Source organism: Hyaena hyaena, unplaced genomic scaffold (genome assembly GCF_003009895.1).
Source record: "Hyaena hyaena isolate Hyena2069 unplaced genomic scaffold, ASM300989v1 scaffold_454, whole genome shotgun sequence".
In the NCBI taxonomy this organism is placed as follows: Eukaryota; Metazoa; Chordata; class Mammalia; order Carnivora; family Hyaenidae; genus Hyaena; species Hyaena hyaena.
Genome location: NW_024081086.1, coordinates 995,031 through 1,016,876, shown reverse-complemented (window position 1 = coordinate 1,016,876; position 21,846 = coordinate 995,031). Strand labels below are relative to the sequence as shown.

The 21,846-nt window shown below is 37.2% G+C and overlaps 1 protein-coding gene across 3 annotated transcripts in view; it reads left to right on the top strand.

The window, feature by feature from the left end:
* Positions 1–21,846, top strand: part of RALYL (RALY RNA binding protein like) — a 388,833-nt gene that overhangs the window by 280,739 nt on the left and 86,248 nt on the right. For all 3 annotated transcript variants that reach the window (XM_039253467.1, XM_039253466.1, XM_039253468.1), the window contains exons 4-5: positions 3,865–3,912; positions 15,487–15,650. In XM_039253467.1, coding sequence (XP_039109398.1) covers positions 3,865–3,912; positions 15,487–15,650 — 212 coding nt within the window. The remainder of the gene's footprint in view (positions 1–3,864; positions 3,913–15,486; positions 15,651–21,846) is intronic.

Below are 21,846 nucleotides of genomic sequence, written 5' to 3'. Positions count from 1 at the left end.
AGAATCCAAAACTGGCTCCAGTCTCTGAGCTGTCACCACAGAGCCCAACATGGGGCTCAAAATCACGAACCATGACATCATGACCTGAAGTCAGACACTTAACCAACTGAGCCACACAGGTGCCCCATTTGCTTCTAAACCTAAGTGCCAAGCACAGTTCCTGACACACATATCCTTAATCAAATTTTGATAAATGAGCACACAAATGAGTATGCTGTATTAGAACACTTGATCTGTGTTATGTAGGGTATTAAATATCCTTAGATCTCAGTGTCCTGTAAAATTGGAATAATACTTTACATCTTATAGGTTATTGTTAACATTAAATAACATTATATATGTTAAAATACAAAGAATAAATCTTCAATAAGTAGAATGATTCCTTCTCCAGATGCTGGGTTTGTAAACAAAATCTAAATAAGTTTCTTAAATAATATACTGTTTTAATCATCTTGTTTTTTCTGCTTTGACTATTGGGAATCTCATTTGTATTACACAAACACAAATGCTTTTATGCATACATTTGTATTCTACCAGCATATTCCTGGTTTCCCAGCTTTATTGAAATATAATTAACATATAATGCTGTGCAAGTTTAATGTGTACACAATGTTGACTTGATACACTTAATATATTACAAAATGATTACCACCAAGCATTAGCCAACATGTCCATCACATCACACAATTAATAGTTCTTTTTTTTTTTTTTTTTTTGAGAGAGAGAGAGGGCACAAGTGAGTGAGGGGGCCAAGAGAGACAGAGAGACAAGAGAGAGAGAGAGAGAGAGAGAGAGAGAAGCAGGGCTCACCCAAAGCAGGGCTCATGGGGTTTTTTTTACTCAAAGTGGGTCTCAAATTACCCAAAGCAGGGAATGAGCTCACCCAACATGGGATTTGAACTCGCAAACCATCAAATCATGACCTGAGCTGAAGTCAGATACTTAACAACTGAGCCACCTAGGCACCCAATTACTAGTTAGTTCTTAAGTGTCCATCAACAGATAAATGAATAAAGAAGGTACTGTGTGTGTGTGTGTGTGTGTGTGTGTATTCAGCCACAAGAAGGAAGGAAATCCTGCCATTTGAAGACAGCATCTATGGGCCTCAAGGGCATTATGCAAAGTGACATAAGTTAAACATAGAAAAATAGTGTATAATACTACTTACATGTGGAATCTGAAAAAGCCTAACTCATATCTGCAGAAGTGAATAAATTGCAGTGAAAGAGGCAGATGCACTGCTGTATCAGGAAGGTTTTGAGGTGAACTTTATACCGTAGGGATTGGTGGTAGCCAATAGATGGCCTTTAAAATCTCTTAACATCGTAGTTGTGTCTACACCAGTAAAATCAGCAAAATAAAGTGAAGCATAAAGCACTACTACCCTAACAATCTGTGACTGTCACATGAAAGTGGCTATTTTTCTCTCCCTCTTTAGGCCATGGTCTTATTGTCCTCCTCATTTTGCATAGGTGGATACAGCAGCTTTGGCCTGGCCACAGTCTTCCATCCAGACACGCACATGGATTACATCTATACTCTGCATTTCAGAACTTGAATTCAAATTCACTGTGTTCCATTAGACAGTCTTAGAGGCAGAACTAACTCCGTCGAATAGGCCTGGTAGGCTATACCCAGCTTTTCCCTACTATGTATTGAGTGTAAAAGAATATAAACACATTTGTCTCTAAAACCAGGAGTAACAAGTCTTTCTTAATACATTCTTTCAATTTTCCTGATTAAAAAAAATAGTTACAAAATAAAGGAGTATTAAATTGATCAATTGGGGAATATAAAATTACTTGCCTATCCAATGGTGGTTCCTCAAAAAGTTAAACATAAATTTACTTTATGATCCAGCAATTCCACTCTAGTTATACATCCCAAAGGGATGAAAGCAGGGACTCTAACAAATGCTTGCACATCAGTGTTCATACTACCGCTATTCACAACAGCCAAGAGGTGGAAACAGCTCAAATGTCTATCGATAGACAGATTTTAAAAAGTGATATATGTATATACATATATATATACAGTATTCTATTATTCAGTCATAAAAAGGAATGAAATTCTCAGGGCGCCTAGATGGCTCAGTCAGTTAAGCATCTAACTTTGACTCAGGTCATGATCTCGTAGTTCATGAGTTCAAGCCCCACTTTGGGCTCTCTGCCCTCAGCACAGAGCCCGCTTCGGATCCTCTGTCTCCCTCCCTCTCTGCCCCTCCCTTGCTTGCATTCTCTCTCTGTCTTTCAGCATAAATAAGTAAACTTTAAAAAAAAAAAAGGAATGAAATTCTCATGTATGGTACAATATGGATAAACCTTGACAATATAATGCTAACTGAAATAAGCCAGGCTAAGAAGGACAGATATTATATGAGGTACCTAGAAGAGGCAAATTCAGAGACATAAAGTAGGATGGAGATTACCGGGGGCTGGGCTGGGCGGCTGGGGGATGGAGAGCTACTGTTCAATGGTTACAAAATTCCTTTTTGGGATAATGAAAAATGCTGGAAATGGATTATGTGATCTTTAAACAACATTGTGAATTTATTTAATGCCACTGAATCATATACTTAAAATTAGAATGGTAATTTTTGTTATGTGTGTTTCATGCAATAAAAAATTACTCAATAGACATTAAAAATCATCATTCCCTTATAGTATAGATATTTCATTCATCATGAATTTAAATTTCTTGCAGGCTGTGGAGGGTTGCACAGTGCCATGGAAAAATGCTTCAGATGTGGATTCAGGAGACTTTTTCTCCATTCTCAGCTCCATCACTTTACAAGCAAAAATAATTGGAGCAAGTCACTTGGGTCCTGTGCACCTTAGCTTCTTCTCATTACAGTATCCAGTGGAGTTGTTTTGAGTACTAAAATTAAAAGAAATAATGCATATAAAGGGCTTTGTAAATTCTAGCAGTTACAGAAGTAGATGGAAGCAGTTTTATGATGTATTCCTTTAAGAAGCTTAATCTTTTCACTGAAATTACTTATTAGTTGCTATTTAAATACTCTACAATATTAAGTTATTGTTGGTAAGATTCAGTCAAGGTGGGTTTTTTTTCCTGTGTATTGAATTACAAGTTTGTAGAATGAAAATAAAGGGGCACCTGGGTGGCTTAGTCAGTTTAGCGTTCTACTCTTGATTTTAGTTCAGGCCATGATCTCAGGGTCATGAGATTGAGCCCCACATCTAGCCTCACCGTGAACTCTGCATGGATCGCCTCATTGTTGTCTTTGTGGACACCCCATGGAGGCCCCATCAGGCTCGGAGCTGGGAATGGAGTCTGCTTATGATTCTCTCCCTCTTCCTCAGCCCCTCCCCTATGCATGCTTGTGCTCTCTCCAAAAAAAAAAAAAAGAATTAAAAATGTTTTAAATAAAATAAAAATAAAAATAGAATGAAAAAATGCTGAATTTCTAAGGAAACCACATTTCTATTTAGCATTCTTATAGTCAATGGGTCATTAAGCCTTTTCTTTCCATACCTTTCGTTCATTATTTAGCTTCATTGTACATACCTTAGGAAGGAAGGATAACTATATTATATCTGGTCTGGAAAAAATGCCCTTCACTCATATTTAATTACAAACATTAAAAAATTTGGTTTTGCTACATGCTCTCATCTTCCATTCCAAACCATGCAAACCATTATTAGTCTTTACATTGCCAGACATAATAATTTGATATGGCACTATATCCAATTGGGCATTGTTTCATAAAGCCCTCGGGATACATAATTACGTTTAAAACTAAATATTTAAAAAGTAACAAATTTCTTGTTACAACCTCATAGCTTAATATCAAAATGAGTGTGGTTGAACAAATGTCAACTAATTTTTTGTTTCCCTCCTTAGTGGTTATGTCTTTGACTATGATTACTACAGAGAAGATTTCTATAATCGGTATGTAAATTTTTCATTCTTTTTTCCCTTTGGTTTAAATTATCTTTTAACTGTTTTGCACATTTCATTCCTATGTGTTCTTGACTGATATTTAAAATAAAGAAAATTCTTTACTAAATCTCAAAAAATGTAATATAGACAGATTTTTCTGTTTTCATTGTGCTTACTGTAGCATAGTACATCTTGGACTTTTAGGACTTGAGAGGTTCTTAAGCCTAAAATTTGGTTATTGAGTATTTGAATAATACTCCAAAATTTTAATTTACCAATATTATTTTCCAGGTCTGTTTTTGACTTAGAATTCTTCCAGACTGAGAGTTTGGTAAACTCATAAAATGACTCCAGTTCTCTAAAGTATATCTGCTTTCATCTGACACATTGCAATGTTAAATTTGTTAGATTTGGTAAAATTGCAGACAATTCTTGCTTTGCATAGTATCGTTGGACCAACTGATGTTAATAATGAGCAGAAGAAATAGATTTTTCCATGAACTCTAAAAATATAAAAACATTACAGACTCTCTTACTGTTGGTTATAAATAATAGAGAAATAAAGTAAAATAGCTTTGAGTGCACTATAATTTAAAACATAAAAAATGAGAATTAATGTGTTTCAGTTCTTTGTTAAAAAAAGAAGACCTGTCAAAAGTAATCTGAGCAGTGCTTGCTTTCTTGTACAACTGACAGTACGGGACTAGCATCCTTCTTGTGCCTTGGTGAGTTGTTGTATTCCATCCTCAGGCTGGACCAATGTCAGCAGTGTTTCTGTGTTGAGAACCGTCTCTGAGAGTTCTTCAGTGTGTGGTTCTTTTGCGAGAGTCACTTCTGGGGCATCCTCATCCCTTGTTACCACTTCACAACCGTGTCCTCATTTATGTCAATATGTTTGCTTTACTAAGGCCTTCTGGCTCCATATCTAGAGTCTCTCCAATAGCAGAGTGTCAGCAATCCTCGCTCAGCTGTTTCTCCTCCACTTCCATCACATCTAATTTTATTTCACTTCCAGTGTTATCCCTCCTCTGTTCTTTGCTGCGCTTTCATCTCTGTGGACCGGTTTCCTCTTCTGATTATCCATTTTTGTAAAGTGCGGCATGGGTTTGCCACTGGCAGCAAGGAGACAATACAACTACACAGTTACTGCACCGCAACCAGACGGACTTTGAATGAAGTGATGTGGCTGATCACTGATCGTGATGCACGTCTGTTATTTACACAGTAAATTGTGGACTGAAAAACTAGCAGCAAAGTTCAGACTTTGTGGAATTACAGTTAATATATTGTGTTAACTGAAGTTTGGTTTGTGCTGTGGGGAGGCTGGTGTTATGTAACTAAATATTGGTCATAGTGGGGCGCCTGGGTGGCTCAGTCGGTTAAGCGTCTGACTTCGGCTCATGTCCTGATCTCGCGGTTCGTGGGTTCGAGCCCAGCATCGGGTTCTGTGCTGCCAGCTCAGAGCCTGGAGCCTGTTTCAGATTCTGTGTCTCCCCCTCTCTATGCCCCTCCCCCGCTCATGCTCTGTCTCTCTCTGTCTCAAAAATAAAAATAAAAACTATAAAAAAAATGTTTAATATTGGTCATGGAAATTCAGAGATATGCCGAGCAAGGGCCAACTATACATAGATCATTAGACCACACGCACACACAAATGAGGTAAACACCTTTTAAGCTTTTCGTTGTATGTTCTGGTCGAACAAACGAAAAATCCCAAGGTATAAAAATGCAAAATAGTTTTGCATTTGGAAAAAGAGTTTGTAACAGATATTTTAAATAGGAAAGAAACTGCACCATCCCTTGGGAGGGCCGTGTTCTTTCTGCTCTAGCCATGCGGCTCTTTTTTCAGTTCCACAAGAACACCGTGTACCTCCCACCCCAACACCTTCCTCTGTGCTGCTCCTTCCCCTCATACCTCCCTCTGCCATCTAGCGAACTTGACTTCATCCCTCAGATCTCAGCATGAACACCACTCTCAGACTAAATTGGGTTCCTCTGTTGGCCTCTCTCAGCACCCAGTATGTTCTTTCAGAGCACTTCTTCTGGTTTTTACTGTTGCGTTTCTTTGTGGTGACAGTATTTGATTTATGACTGCCTCTCTTCCTCCTCGAAGGCAGGAAAGATGCCCAGTTTTGCTCATTATCGTCTCCTCAGGCACTATCATTAAAGCTCAAACATAATGGGTACCCAATTTGTGTTATTAATTCATCTCCTTTGTTTAGAGAGACTTTGGTTTTCTCAAGGTCATACAGTAAATTCATGACAAAACTACAACCATAAACTATTCGTTTAAATTCAACAACTGTGTGAATATGCAAAACAGAAGGAGAACAATATCAGTCTATGGAGTTAAGTAGAAGTCTACAGACTTATCTAAAGGGAAATCGGACCCACAATCATACCTTCATAACCTCTATGTTCACCTCCTGAGTTAAGTTCATTATTTCACCAGTAATGTCTTTAGGACAAAATATGAATTTTAAATAATAATTTTCTCAAAGGATTTTTATAATTTCTATAAAATACAGTATTTTATTTTAAATATTAAACAGTTTGTAATAACTTGTCCTAAAAATGACCTGAAGACCTGACAGCATTAAAAAATCCCATGAACTGTTAAGGAATGTTAAGGAACTGTTATTGAAACATTTCAATAGTCTGCCTGCTATTTGAAAATTTTAGTTTTCAACAACTCTAAAGATATGTTCTAATATAGCTCTTTTTAGGATATAGAACACTGTCCTAATTGCTGTGAATAAAGTTTTCAATTATGTACGTTATCTTTTAGTCTGTCAATGTAAAACTGTTTTAGCATTGTAATTTCTTAAGTGTTTTCTATTTTATGGCATCCTTCTACATTTAAAGAATTTCTGCCTAAAATGGAGTTTCTGTCTAAACTATAGCTCAACAAGAAGCATTAGATAGATAGATAGATAGATAGATAGATAGATAGATAAGGATAGATAGAGATGATAGATAAATCTATCTTTACTTGCCCCAGAGCAAGAGCCTTAATCAGCCAAATAGTTATAGAGCTTGAAGCTTTCAGATGCCTCTCCACTACACAAAAACCTAACTCTGAGCAATTCCCCAAACTATTTATTTGTCCTATATAAAATCTGTTTGGCTTGTAAGTGTGCAAATATGAGTATGGTTATGTTGCTAACACACTGTCTAAACAGTCTGTGCTCTTATTAGTTTATTTTCCATTTCTCACACTTGACGAGGATATAATCATTCACCACTGGTAGATAGAGTCAGGAGTTCCCTGTGAAAATGATTATCATGAAAGGAAAACTCATGAGAGTTTTGGGGAGGAGAGGAGAGGCTGGGCAATATAAATAGCTTACGAAGAGTTAACAGTTTTACCCACAGTTATCTCTCATAAATTACACTCTGCTTGAATTTGTGGTTAATTTTTTTTTCTCTTTTTACTAGTGGTGCAAACCTGGGCAAGTTACTTAATACTACAAAATATGTTGTCTCATCCATGAAGTGAGCAGGAAATTAATTTCTGCATCATAAGATTGTTCTGAGGACTAAGTCAAGTAACATATGTATAATCAGCATTATTCTTGGTATATTTTTACTGCATAATGTTAACTACTAATAAAAGTTAACAATGAACATTAACAATAATGATAAATGTATGTCTTAGACTAATATTCATGTAGCATCGTCCCTATGAGAAATAAACCGGTTGGTCAGTTGTTTCAAAACAGTCCATTGTGACGCCTCTGGGTTATGCTGTTTTCCCGTTTTCTGCTCCCAGGGCATTCCAGTTGCAGCTAAACACACTTACTCGCAGAGAGAGGACCCTCCACAATTTCCTTTCACCCCAAGCAACATTGTTTTGGGTTCAGAAAACAGAAATCACTGGGGTGCCTGGGTGGCTCAGTCTGTTAAGCATCCTACTTCAGCTCAAGTCATGATCTCATGGTTCATGCGTTTGAGCCCCGCGTCGGGCTCTGTGCTGACAGCCAGCTCAGCCTGGAGGCTGCTTCGGACTCTGTATCTCCCTCTCTCTCTGACCCTCTCCTGCTCACGCTCTCTCTCTCTCTCTCAGAAATAAATAAACCATTAAAAAATTTAAAAAAAGAAATCACTTAGTTACATGTAACAGGGATAATCATATATAAAAACTTTATAACTAGGTATTAAGGAACTGAAAAGGCAGAAAGAAAACACTACAGCATACCCACTACAGGAAGCAGCTGCCCACTCCAAGGCTGGGAAAACAGAGGATGAGGTTGGGGGTTATCAAAATTTAATGTTGAAAAGGGGAATTGCAGAGCAGAAACTCTGCACAGCTGGTACTGCTTTATCTGAGCCCAGAAGTGTCGGAGGCCACGCCGGCTCCAACAGGTCCAGGGGTCCCTGAAGGTGTTGGCGAAAGAGAGTGAGAGAGCCCCGAGATCCTTTCTGATCACCAGGCAGGCATCTCTGTCCTGTCGGTTTTGGTGTCTTTATTTATAGGTCAAATGTTATCATGGCATCAGTAAATGGAATTTTTACAATGGATAGCTCTTTGTGATAAGATGTTTTTGGAAAATGTACAGAAACAGGTTTTACAGAAGTCTTCTTGCAGAACTGCCCCAATTATAGTGAGGTTGAGTAACTAAGAAAATAACAAGGTGTTCACATTATAATAACACTAAGATTAAGTCATAGGTTTGTAGATACTCTTATCCATCCTCATCACAGCTGCCAGGGTAAGGGAAGGTGTTTGTGGAAAGTAGGCCTTAGGGAAGGGGCTGGTCTACACCATCAGTTAGCTAAGGTGTATGTACTAACTTATCTTCTGCCCTTATCTGTTCCTTCTAAGTTAGGCTCTTTGTCTCCAGGCAAGACTTGATTTTCCAGTTATATACTTTATTGTACCAGAGAGCCAACCATACCTTTAAAGAGTTTAGCTCATTTCCAATACATAGAATAGCCTCTTCAAGGGCATTTACCTTTGTGTCTAGTTTTATGATTTCTTGATAGCTAGGGCATGAGAGACATTTTTGGTTAGTTGATTTACATGTTGAGCTGTATGAACATCTTGGACTAACGCAACGGTAGAAACAGAATTATACATGTAAAGGTCAGTCTTTTATGACTAGGGGTCATTAGCCTGTTCATAGCTCAAGGGAAAGTATGGAGGGAAACAGGACCTTCTGGAGACACGATGTCTGTTCCCATAATCAAAAGAAGAAGTTCCCACAATAAGTTCCTTCACAAGGTGCAATCACCATACCAGGGCCGGAATAAAGGGACAAGTCACTCCCGATATTGATCAACAAGGTACCCTAGGGGTCAGTGCTCAAGCAGAAATAATTGAGTGGGGGTGGATATGGGTCATCATCTGATTGGCAAGAGACCGTGCAAACTTGCTTTAACCTCACCAGTAGTTTTTTCGACTAGTGGGCTCAGAATGGCTTCCAACACAGAAGGGGAACTTGGGGTCTGAGACCTAGACCTCCTCAAGGCTGTGAACACTGGCCTGCATGTGTTGTGAAATCACTCAAACTGGAGTCATCTGAGTAGTGACGAAGTGCGCTGAGCCCAGCTAGGAGCCAGCTGGCCCCCACGGAAATGTGGTTGGTGGAGTCCCAACCCTAACTGTGCTCAAAGGCGGGGTGACAGCTGAGAGATAATAGCTTAGTCTCTGACAAACGTCCACAGCCTACTGTTACCCAATTTCTTCCAGGTTTGGGGATTCTAATGTGATTGGGGATTTTCAACCCTTAGATAGTTTCAGCTGAGAAAACTGCTTTACATAAAGTGCCATTGTATTGTCATGGTTTACATACCATGGCCCAGCAGTAACTTTTCTAAAGACTAAGATGAGTGTCTGTTCATGGTTACAGGGATCATGAAGATTATCACTAAATAATAGACTTGAGTGGTTATATGAAACTTTTTTTATATTACACAAAGCATTGCTCAATAATTTACAGCATTAGATGGCATTTTCTTCTAAAAGGTCAAGTCTGGCTCTAAATGAAGGACGTTACATGCTGTTAAAACTAAAGATAAATATTTATGCCCTTCCAGGTTAAGTAAAAAGAGATACATACACGTAAACTTGTATTGAATCCCCCCAAGGAATGTTTTCCATTTCTGAGATATTAGCAGTGTTAATTCAATCCTTTTTCAGTAATGTCAGGAAAGCACTGAGCCGTTTATAACCTCCAGTGTGAGTAAACTTCTGTTAATAGAAGAAAAGAAATGCCAGAAGTACTTTACTGTATTAAATATATATATATGTATTAAATGATGTGAAATAGGCATTGTTCAACTCTGACTCAATTTTGACCTTGTGTGTCTTAGCAGAAGAGAAACTATTAGAGTTATAGTTAATGAAAAAACTCCACATCAAGGTGCAGTTGTTGAGATTATTGATCATAGAACATAGTATATATTCTTGAATATTGGAAAAACATATTAGCAAGAGGCAATGCATGTTTCATCATGGAAGTTTAAATTACCATGCAATAGAATATTATTCCACTTAAAACATCTGGAGATAACAGCATGGTACACTTGACAAAGGGTATGATTTGTACTTAGAAGACATGAATTTCAGACCTAGTTGTGCATGTGCTGACTGGTTAAACTTGGGCAAGTCACTTCATCGCTTTTTTTTTTTCAAGTTTTCTTCATGAGCAAAATGACCTACCAATACCCACATTACAGAATTATAAGCATTTAATAAGAGAATCATTTTACTTATAACCTCACAACTGCTATTTGAATGTGTTAACTTTTTCATTACTCAAAGCTGTATGCAAAATATAGCAGATAGCAGAGTTGTGCAAAAGGTAAAGATTATATTAAGGTAAAAAAAATAATTGCAAAAAAAGACCATTCAAAATTTCAGCCACCTTGTCTTTAAATTTTTTTAATGTTTATTTATTTTTGAGAAAGAGAAACAGAGCATGACAGGAGAGGGGCAGAGAGAGAAGGAAAATACAGAATCTGAAGCAGGCCCCAGGCTCCAGGCTGTAGGCATAGAGCCAGCATAGAGCCCGATGTGAGATCAAACTCCCAAACTGTGAGATCATGACCTGAGCTGAAGTGGGATACTTAACTGACTGAGTCACAAGCAACCCATCAACCTTTAAAAGCATGTTCAAGGTCCAGGGAGACAACTTCAGTGATAATCTTGGAAAATTTCAATAACAAAAAACAATAGAAATTATTCATGTACTGGTCTCCAGTGGAGCATGCCTTTGAAAATTCTCTTCAGTTTCAGTTGTAACCAAAGGCTTACTTGAAGTCAGTGTGGAAATTATGGAAAGATTTTATGACTTTTGAGTAGTTCAAGCAGTATAGAAAATCAATATAATTAGTAGGCTATAAGAATCATTCACATGGATTTCAGATATATCCTTTCTGAAAAATGAATAGGCACCTTAATTTGATTTTCTAGACTATACATCTATCAGAAGTTAAACATGCTGAAGAGGAGGGTTAAGGTTGAATCAAGACACAGAGAAAGATCTTCTCTAATGTTCTGGTTACTGATCTTCACATAGGCTCCAGAGGCCCAGTGAGGACATGGTCCTGAACTTGTTCTCAGGTTTTGACTCTGGGCAGCCTAGATTTTTAGCCCTTAGTCCAGACCACATGTTTTTGTTAGCATTAACTACATGGTGACTATAACTTTTGTTTCATAAGTAAGGAAAATGAAGAATGCTTTTCATGAAGGAAATTTAGTAAAAACCCAGAAAATTACCAGTTCTTGAAATCTATCTAAATAATTCATCTAAAATTAAAATCTAGTGTTCAGTGACAAAATATTATGCAAATATTACATTAATTTTTTTAATTTTTAAAAAAATTTTTTAAAGTTTTATTTACTTCTGAGAGAGAGAAAGAGACAGAGCGAGCAGGGGAGGGTCAGAGAGAGAGGGAGACACAGAATCGGAAGCAGGCTCCAGGCTCTGAGCTAGCTGTCAGCACAAAGCCTGATGCGGGGCTCGAACCCACAGACCGTGAGATCATGACCTGAGTCGAAGTTGGACGCTTAATCGACTGAACCACCCAGGCGCCTAATTTTTTTAATTTTAAAATCATATTTATTGACAATGAAAAATTGGCATTAAGTCAAAGTTTATCAGGTAATGATTATTAGAATATGGTATGTCCACTTGAGAAAATGCACCACAGCAATTAAAGTAAACATTAGGAAGACCGCATAACAGGCTTGAAAAATGCTTTTAATATAAACCAAGGAGAATTCTCCAGAATACATGACCATGCATATATTATATTCTCAACCATGTGAAAAATAAGAAAACCAGTGGAAAAAATTTAGAAAATGATAGTAGTTGTTTTAGAGCATGCTATTGGGAGTTATGGTTTTTTTCATGTATTTTTCAAAAACTCTGCTTTATTATTAAAACTCAATACTAACAACTTTTAATTAAAACAAGCATTCAAAATTATATTCATTTTATATGTCACTATGCCTTTAAATTGCCTTTGTCCAAAACACAGCTAATTTTTAATAGCTAATATCTATATTCTTTTTAAAGAATATTCTATGCTATTTTAAAGAATATACTATTCTATGCATAGTAGGGAAAATGAAGAATCATTAAAGAAAAAGAGAGGGTATATAATTCTAACCATTGAAGGAAAAAAAAATGAGAGGAAAAAATTTAAGCTTTTAACTGACCTTTGAAATTTGGAGTCTATTTAATTCTCTTGTATTTGCAATTTTTGCTGTCAGTCTGTAATTCAAAATGGACTATTTTCTTTTTCTCAACAATATTTGCCAGTCTAATACTTTGTAAAGGCAAAATTTCTTAGATTGGCTCTAATTCTGATGAGAAACTCCTTCATGTGTTACCTCTCACCTACTTCCATCTGTATTTAGAAGAATCCCTACATCCCATCTTGAATTCTAGAAAATCTTCCCCCACTTCCCATCCTTCTCTTGTTATGTTTTTGTGCCTTCAGACTATATACAGTCTTCCTTTTATTTCTGATAAACCAAGTATAGCCAATGAAAGTTAAGAAACTCCTCAAGTCCATTAAATTTTGTAAAATTCAAAATTATGCTGTCATGAGAAGTGTCCATACCCTTCTTTAGTTTTTTTTTTGTTGTTGTTGTTAAATTACATATCACTTTTCAAAATTTAAGTTCTGATATTGCACATTTTCCCATTAGAGCGGCAGAAAGAATTGGTACTTCCCTACTTTCTTGATGAGAAAGGAGTTACTGCCCTTTGAAGCAACTCATCAAGGGCTATGATCTATAGGAATTGACAGCAAAGAACATGACACATACCGAGTATGTTTCTAAACACATACTGAGTATGTGACGTGCTAAAAGCGTCACAAATACAATGAATAAATGCACCTCTGTTTTCTCAACATGAGATTAGGCCTGGCCTGCACTGGAGGCTTCATAATCCTTGGCTGGGGGAAGCAATAGAAATGATGGTCATTTATTTCACTTTCCTGTAAAATATTCTTGAATTACATTGTAACTGAAGTAGTGGTGACTTTGGTGGCTTGACTTGCCCTACATTTTGACTATAGCATTCTTCCATCACTGCATATTTTAATTGGGCTTTAGAAATTTTCTTAACCCAATTTATACATTAGCTTAATTAATGAACCAGCTAAATTGCACTTTCATGGCCTGGGGAGATGGTCCTTCTAAAAGAGCCTGCCTCTCATCTGAAGCGGCAGCATCTATCCCTGAAGAGATGAGTCAATTGCCACATTCTTTCCCTTCGATAGCTTTGGGTGTTATAGCTCCTAAAAAGTGCCTTCATGTTTTGGTTCACTAGCTTAAGGTGCTCTGTGAATTCAACTTATAAATAAGTAATGCGGTCCTTGTTTTTTGATTGAAATGAGGGGCAGGCTTAGTTGACCCTTTTGATTTTCCAGCCCCCAGTGGTATGGATGATATTCATAACCCTTTTCAGCCTCATCCTGACTCTACCCTTTGAAGTAACTATAATGTGTTGACTGACATCCATGACCCGTTCTTTGCTAGCAGTTCTTCGGCTCTAATGGACTTTGCTTATTCACAGAGGATGGCACCTCTCTTGAACTCTGTCTCATTTCATTTCTTTTTCTTTCCAGACATCTCTTCATTTCTCCCCAGCATGCTTCCAAATAGTTTTTGAACACTTTAGCTCTCTAAAGTGGGAGACATTCCCAGGACTAAGTTCTGCTTCAGGTGTGGTTTATATACTACTTTTTTGCTCCCATAGTATCATAGTCTTGAATGTTTCTGAGTGAATATTTGGACACCCGCCTATCTTAGTTTTTATTATATTTCATATATTATTTTCTAAAAAGGGATTTATTTGCATATGTAAATAAGATGCAATGCTATAGAATAACCTGTTGTAGAAGTTTTTTTCTTCGTATTACAGAATTTCATCTCTGACTTTCATATCAGATTTTTCTTATTGACTGTTTTAAAGCAGTTACGAGAGTCCAACCCATATAGTGATATCACAATAAAGTCGTATCAATGATCATTCTCAGTCTTTATAGTGGACAAATAGTAACACATCTGGTTCACTGGTAAATGAATACATCTTCATATTTTTCCCTGACTTTTTATGCTTTTCAAATGTGCTAAATATGTAAAAATTTGCTGTTTTTTGGATATGCAGTGGTGAATAATATGGAGTTTTTGAATCTATGAATTACATATGTATATAAATGAGTAAATACTCTCATACTTTTATTCCTTTCATTGTGGAAATGCATTGATTATGGTGAATATCATTCTTTCACTTTTCAGTAAAAGCTTCTAGGATTTTTATTGATACTTTTTTTGGTTAGAGACATTTTCAAGAGCTTATTATACAAATCTCACTAGTCTTGATGTGGGTGTCTAGCAAGTGGTCAGAATAATAAGATCATGATACATATTTCCATCAGGACTCTAGTCAACAAAATTTTGTCCTTCCTAATGGCATTTTATTGAAACCCAGTCTCCCTGTTTCTACAGTCAGATTTCATGGTACTACACTCCTCTGACTGTAACTTTTTTGTTACTTAAAAAGTCCTTAGAGACAGGTACGACACCATGTTGATTTGTGTCTCACAGCTGTTCTCTTTAATCTACATTTACTTCAAAATGATTTTCCTTATGAACTGTGTTATGATGGAACAATAATTTCCTGATATTTCCTGTTCCTGATTCTGCATGATTTTTCCTACTTTTCAAGCTAGTGTGCTAATAAGTGTTGATGTGCAAGAGAACGATTTCTACTGTAAGAAGAGTTAATCTGTTAAACCAAGCAAAGAAATACACTCAGGAACAAAGTTTAGCAAATTTCAGCAAATTTCATGGTACTATTGGAGATACATTCCTCTACCTTTCATACTTCAAAGATGAGTTCATATTGGAGGCTCAGATTCTAATGTCCAGAATGCACAGACTATATCAGAGTCCTATCTCTTTAGTGAAAAATGAACCTTCTGATAAACACCTGTGTGAGAATAATAACAGAAACATATACTGACACTTCTTACAAGGCCATTTTCTTAAGCGTTTCACACATTTGATAGAACACTTAGGCATAGACCAACTCTCAGCCATGCTTGTGTTTTGTGAAGGTTATTTGATTACCATGGGCGTGTGCCTCCACCTCCCCGGGCAGTAATTCCACTGAAGCGCCCCAGAGTGGCCGTCACAGCGACTCGCAGGGGAAAAGGAGTCTTTTCCATGAAAGGGGGATCAAGATCTACCGTCAGTGGGTCGTCTTCATCAGGCTCCAAATGTAAGTAATCTTCCATATTTTACTTCTGTTTAAAGAAGGGAGAGACTGCTCATCATTGCATGAATGCCTATATTCAGTAAATTATTAATCATGGAGTTTCTGCTGTGCACAAAGTATTAGAGAAATCTATAACGAATAAGAAATGGACTCCGCTTTCCATCAGGCTACAATTGCAGTAGTGGAGACAGACACCAGCATGAATGACAAAAACCCGGTACCAGTTTGAAAACTTTTATCAGAGCAAGTAACATGCTCTTGGCCTGCCTGGTTCGTGAGATATTACAGTCCTGAAATATAACATGTTGCTTTTAGGGAAGGAAAAAAAATTCACTTCAAACAAGAGTGCATATGCTACCTTTTGAGGGAAGTAGTATGCAAAATTAGTGCATGCTTTGAATATTTGAGCATTGGGATAATAAAGGTAAGCAAATGATATAATAGATATAATAGAGATGTTAAAAATGTAACTTGCCGTACTATTCTAAATTTTTTTAATGTTTTATTTCTTTCTGAGAGAGAGAGAGAGACAGCGCGAGCAGGGGAGGGTTAGAGAGAGAGGGAGACACAGAATCTGAAACAGGCTCCAGGCTCTGAGCTGGCTGTCAGCACAGAGCCCGACGGGGCTCAAACCCACGAACTGTGAAATCATGACCTGAGCCGAAGTTGGAAGCTTTTAACCGACTGAGCCACCTAGGCGCCACCATACCATTCTAAATCATTATGGTGTCTGAAAGCATATGTTATGTCACAAGAAATAAAATAATATTTATGTAATTTCACATGTAGTGAAAAGTAGAGAGATACAAACTTTCTGACTAAACACACTGCTAAATTTTTATAGAAAGGGATTCAGAAAAACTCTAATTTCTTACTAGAATATTATTCATAAGAAAAGATAGCAACATTTCTTGCATTCCTCAGGGTTACTTTGTAGCAGAGAAGAGACAGACAATAAGCAAAGAAATTAAAATATGAAACGTTACGCAGTAGATCATTGCTATATCAAAGAATAAAGTAAATAAAGCAAAAGAGAAAGTTTCATAGGATGGTCTATGACTACCTCTCTGGAAAAAAGTGGCATTAGAACAGAGACCTGACGGAAGTAGGGAGGTGAGCGGGTGAGCCTTAAGCTCTCAGGGACACAGTGTTGTGGGCAGGAGGTGGCCAGTGCTAAGACTTTAGGTTAATAGTCAAGGAACAACAAGGAAACCAATGTGGCTGCTGCAGTGTGAGGGAGGGAAAGTGTAGCCTGGAAATCCAAACAGACAGGTGAAGAGAGGCAAGTTCCAGAGTAGCTTGTTTGGCCATTGTAGCAGCTTTGTAGTTGTTCTGCATCCCAACCTCTTCAGACAAGTAAGGCAAGCACGATTATCCCATTTTTTTTTTAATTTTTTTAACGTTTATTTATTTTTGAGAGAGAGAGAGAGAGAGAGAGAGACAGCGTGAGCAGGGGAGGGTCAGAGAGAGAGGGAGACACAGAATCTGAAGCAGGCTCCAGGCTCTGAGCTGTCAGCACAGAGCCCGATGTGGGGCTCAAACCCACGAACTGGGAGATCCTGACATGAGCTGAAGTCGGACATTCAACCAATTGAGCCACTCAGGCGCCCTGATTATCCCAATTTTAAATTGATGAGTAAAACACAGAGAAGGTCACATAGCCAAGACTAGAACCCATGTCTCCTCATTTCCCTCCCCACCTCCCATCTACTATAGAACATTGCCTCTTACCTTAGTACCATCACAAATACTAAGAAAGAACATTGTTGAAATATTTTATGTTTACATGAGAATGTGCAAAAAATAGTTGCCAGAAGCACTAATGCTTCTGGTAATGACTCAAGTGTTTTTTGTTCAGAATTAGCTAATATAAGCTAAATAACAAATTAAATTGATTTATAGTTCCCTATGCACTTATTTATCTATTTATCTATTCTGGGATAAACATGAATACTCTTTTTGAGTCTTAGTAATAAAAGAAAATTAGTTTCTGCAGCAGTCTCTAAACAGAGTCTTACATGCTCTCATATTCTTGTCAAAAGCAAACAAAGTTCTTGAATTTTATTCTTGCTATAAAAAATTGAACATTGAATTGCCTGCTATCTTTATAGAACACTTAACCATGGTCATGCTAACTTAATTTCAAATAGACATATCTTAAGCATCTGTGGAGTCTTTGCCCTGTAGTCACTTTTAAAACAGTGTTTATTGAGGGCTTTATTGGCACTTTGGCCATGGAAGTTCTACTTTGTGTAGGAAGATGCTGAGCCTAGTTGAACTTTAGCATTCTTGACCCCCAAGCTCTAAATGCCATTAGTTCTACTCCTCAGTCTTTGTAGTAACTGTACATACCATTACATACTTCTAAATCTTCCCTGAGGAGACGGTATCACTGATGGTTTGGAACCACTAGCTCGTGGCCGTTCCTGGGAAGTACAACTAGGTAAGATTCCAACATTTGATTGCTATATGCATCACTGTTGCAGAGAAGAGGAGCCCTTTCCAAAAGTTGTTTGGAAGTGGGTATCTTAATATTGAAATGGTTACATTGTTGTTGGCATTTTTGTATTTTGATTTCTAGTTTTCGTGGATCATGGAGAGAGAATGAGGATTATAAAAATCTCTTTTGAGGATCTTAGAAGAGTTTCTTTTGGCTCCATAATAATCAGATGTTCTAAATGAAATGTAGATATATTTTCTACTTTTCATATAGACGAGAGTGTGTATTTTACCTTGTTGATTCTATTAACCAGTCCTCTCTAACGTGCTCTTTTGTGGAAAATTATGTCAAATTCTGAGAGTGATTACTTAAAATCCTCTACCATCATAGTGACTTGATAAAGTTTTTCTTTTCTTGAGGTATGGTTTTATATCCCACGTTGCTTGGGTGGTTTTTATATAGTGTTTTAATTAATAACAAGAAGAAGAATAATAGATAACACTTTTTTGGTATTTATAACAACTATTGTTTCAATCATACATTAACACATATATTAATTTACATACATTAATTCATTTCAAAATATTAATTTTACATACACTTACATACTTTTTGCATTTCTTGTAATTATCCTTTAAATGAACTATTATCATCAATCTCATTTTATAGATGTGGAAAATGAGGCATAGAAAAGTTAAATAATATCCCTAAAGCCACAGAGCCATTCAGTAATTGAGCCAGGAACTATAGCCAGGTTCTAGAGCATCTGGTTCCAGAGTATAGTCTCTTGAGTCTGTGGCCTTTTCAAAATACTGACTCTCTATAACCTCTTGGAGAATTATAACTTGTACATTTATATAATATCCCACTTACTGTTTTTAGCTTTTAATTCTACTTTTTCTGAAACTTTTATCCTTTACTCCTAAGGCTTTCTTTTGGTTCCCATTTCCCCCATATATCCATTTACTTTTTGGGGTTTTTTTAAATTATTTGAGGAAAGGAGTGTAAATGAGTGGGGGAGAGGGTCAGAGAGACCGAGCGGGAGGGGACAGAGAGACAGAGGGAAGGAGAGGTTGGGGGAGATAAAGGGAAAGAGAGAATCACAAGCATGATTCATGCGTATCATGAGGCCCAATGCAGGGCTCAATCCCAGGAGCCTTAGATCACAACCTGAGCCAAAATCAAGAGTTGGATGCTCAACAGACTGAGCCACCGAGGTGCCCCTATTTTTTGGTCGTTCTTTGTGTATTAGTTTCCTAGGGCAGCTGTTATAAATTACTATAAACTGAATGGTTTAAAATGACAGATATTTGGAAGCTGGATGTCTAAAACGCAGGTGTCAGCAGAGCTGTGGTCTGTCTCTGGAAGTTCTAGAGGACAAATCTGTTCCATTCCTTGCTCTTAGTTTCTGGTATGCCGGCAGTCTTTGGCATTCCATAGTGTAAAGCCACACCACTCAAATCTCTACCTCCTCTGTCTTTTAGTGTCCTCCTCTGTGTCGTTGTATCTATGTCTCTTCTCTTCTTGTGAGGACGCTAGTCATATTGGATTAGTGCTTAACCTAAATGACTTCATCTTTGATATATCTGCAGAGATCTATTTCCAAATGGGGTCACATTTACAGGTACTTCAACAAATCTTTGTAGGGTGGGGGGAGAGGATATATTTCAACCCCTAACACTGCACTTTATTTTTATATATTTCCTAAAACCAACATATATCAATTTTGATTTTGAAAGCAGTATGAAATTCTTTGTTAGGGAAATTTGATTCGTTTACATCTTTTGGATTAATTAATATATTGGATTATATTCCTTCTATCCTTATTTCAAATATGTATTTTATTGTTTCCTCTTTTTTTACCTTTCCTTATGCTTGCTTAATGAATTTTCTTTTAATTCCTATCTCTTCTACCACAAGAGCCTTAATTTGGATGTTCTACTAGGCCTCTCAATTTCATTCATGGTTATATTAATATACTAAACAGTTATGGATAAATCGATACTTACCTATTACTCTCTCAAAGTCAAAAAATAGCTATTCTAACTCCCATTCCAAGACATGAGCTTTTGAAAACTTTTACTTCATCACTGCCTCTGCACCGACCACCTTACCTCTATACCCCTTGCCTCACCAAAAAGCTCAGGTTTTTTTTGTTTGTTTGTTTGTTTTTTTTACAAATAGTTTATTGTCAAATTAGTTTCCACATAACACTCAGTGCTCATCCCCAAAGTGCCCTCCTCCATGCCCATCCCCCCCTCCCCCCCACATCCATCAGTCTTCAGTTTTTGTCAGCATTCAAGAGTCTCTCATGGTTTGCCTCTCTCCCTTTCCCCCACCATTTCCGCCCTTCTTCTCCCCCTTGTTCCTCCGTAAAGTTCCTCCTAATCTTCCTATACGTGCAAACATATGATATTTGTCCTTCTCTGCCTGACTTATTTCGCTCAGCATAACACCCTCAAGGTCCATCCATGTTGCTACACATGGCCAGATTTCATTGTTTCTCATTGCCATGTAGTATTCCATGGTATAGATAAACCACATCTTCTTGATCCATTCATCTAAAAAAGCTCAGGTTTTATACATAAACTTTGGATTTTGAGTTCCCAGCTTCTGTTATAAATTTATATATTATACATCTTTTATTTTTCAAATATTCTGTACTGAGTGCTTATTTGCCAGCTCCCAAGTTCTGTCATCATTATTGCCCATTAGGACTCTATTTAAAATTTTACAAGATTCATTATTTATATCTGTTCTTCTTTAATTCTTCGTTTTTAGGTCACTTCTAGAATAATTTTCTTAGGGGCATTCAGTTGGTTAAATGCCCAACTTTGGTGCAGTTCATGATCTCCCAGAGAGTTAGTTTGAGCCCCACACTGGGCTCCATGCTAACAGTGACAGCCTGCGTGGGATTCTCTCTCTTCCTCTCTCTCTGCTTCTTCTTCCTCTCACTTTCTCTTTCTCTCTCTCAAAATAAATAAACTTTTTAAAAATAAATTAAATAATTTTATTGGGTAAATTAATAACATAATTTCTGATTCTATACACATCTAAGAAAGTCTGTTTCCCTCACATATGTATATTTTAACTTGATCTAGAATTTTTGCATTATGCTTCCTTCCCCCCTAACATCCAATGTACATTATTTCAACGTTTTTAAAAATATTCCAACATCTTATCACTTCTGGTGATTAACCTATGCTAAATTGAAAATGCATTTAATACCTAACTTTCTGAACACCATAGTTTAACCTGGTGTTCACAACACTAACATTAACCTACCGTTGAGCAAAATCATCTAACACAAGGCCTATTTGTAATAAAGCATTGAATATCTTGTGTAATTTATTGAATATTGTGCTGAAAGTCAAATTCAGAATGGCTGAATGGGTACAGAATGGTTGTAAGTTTATCAGTTGTTTACCTTCTGATCAAGTCCCTAATGGGAGCTATGGCTTCCAGCCACTGTCCTTCATCAGGAGAGAGTACCCTACCACACCTCAGGAAAAAAACCTAGATTCAGAATTCAAGAAACAGTTTCTACTTGGGGCGCCTGGTGGCTCAGTCGGCTGAGCGTCCGACTTCGGCTCAGGTCATGATCTCACAATTCATCGGCTCCAGCACCTCATCGGGCTCTGTGCTGACAGCTAACTCAGGGCCGGAAGCCTGTCTTCGGATTCTGTGTCTCCCTCTCTCTCTGACCCTCCCCTGCTCACACTGTCTCTATCTCTCTCTCAAAAATAAATAAAACATTAA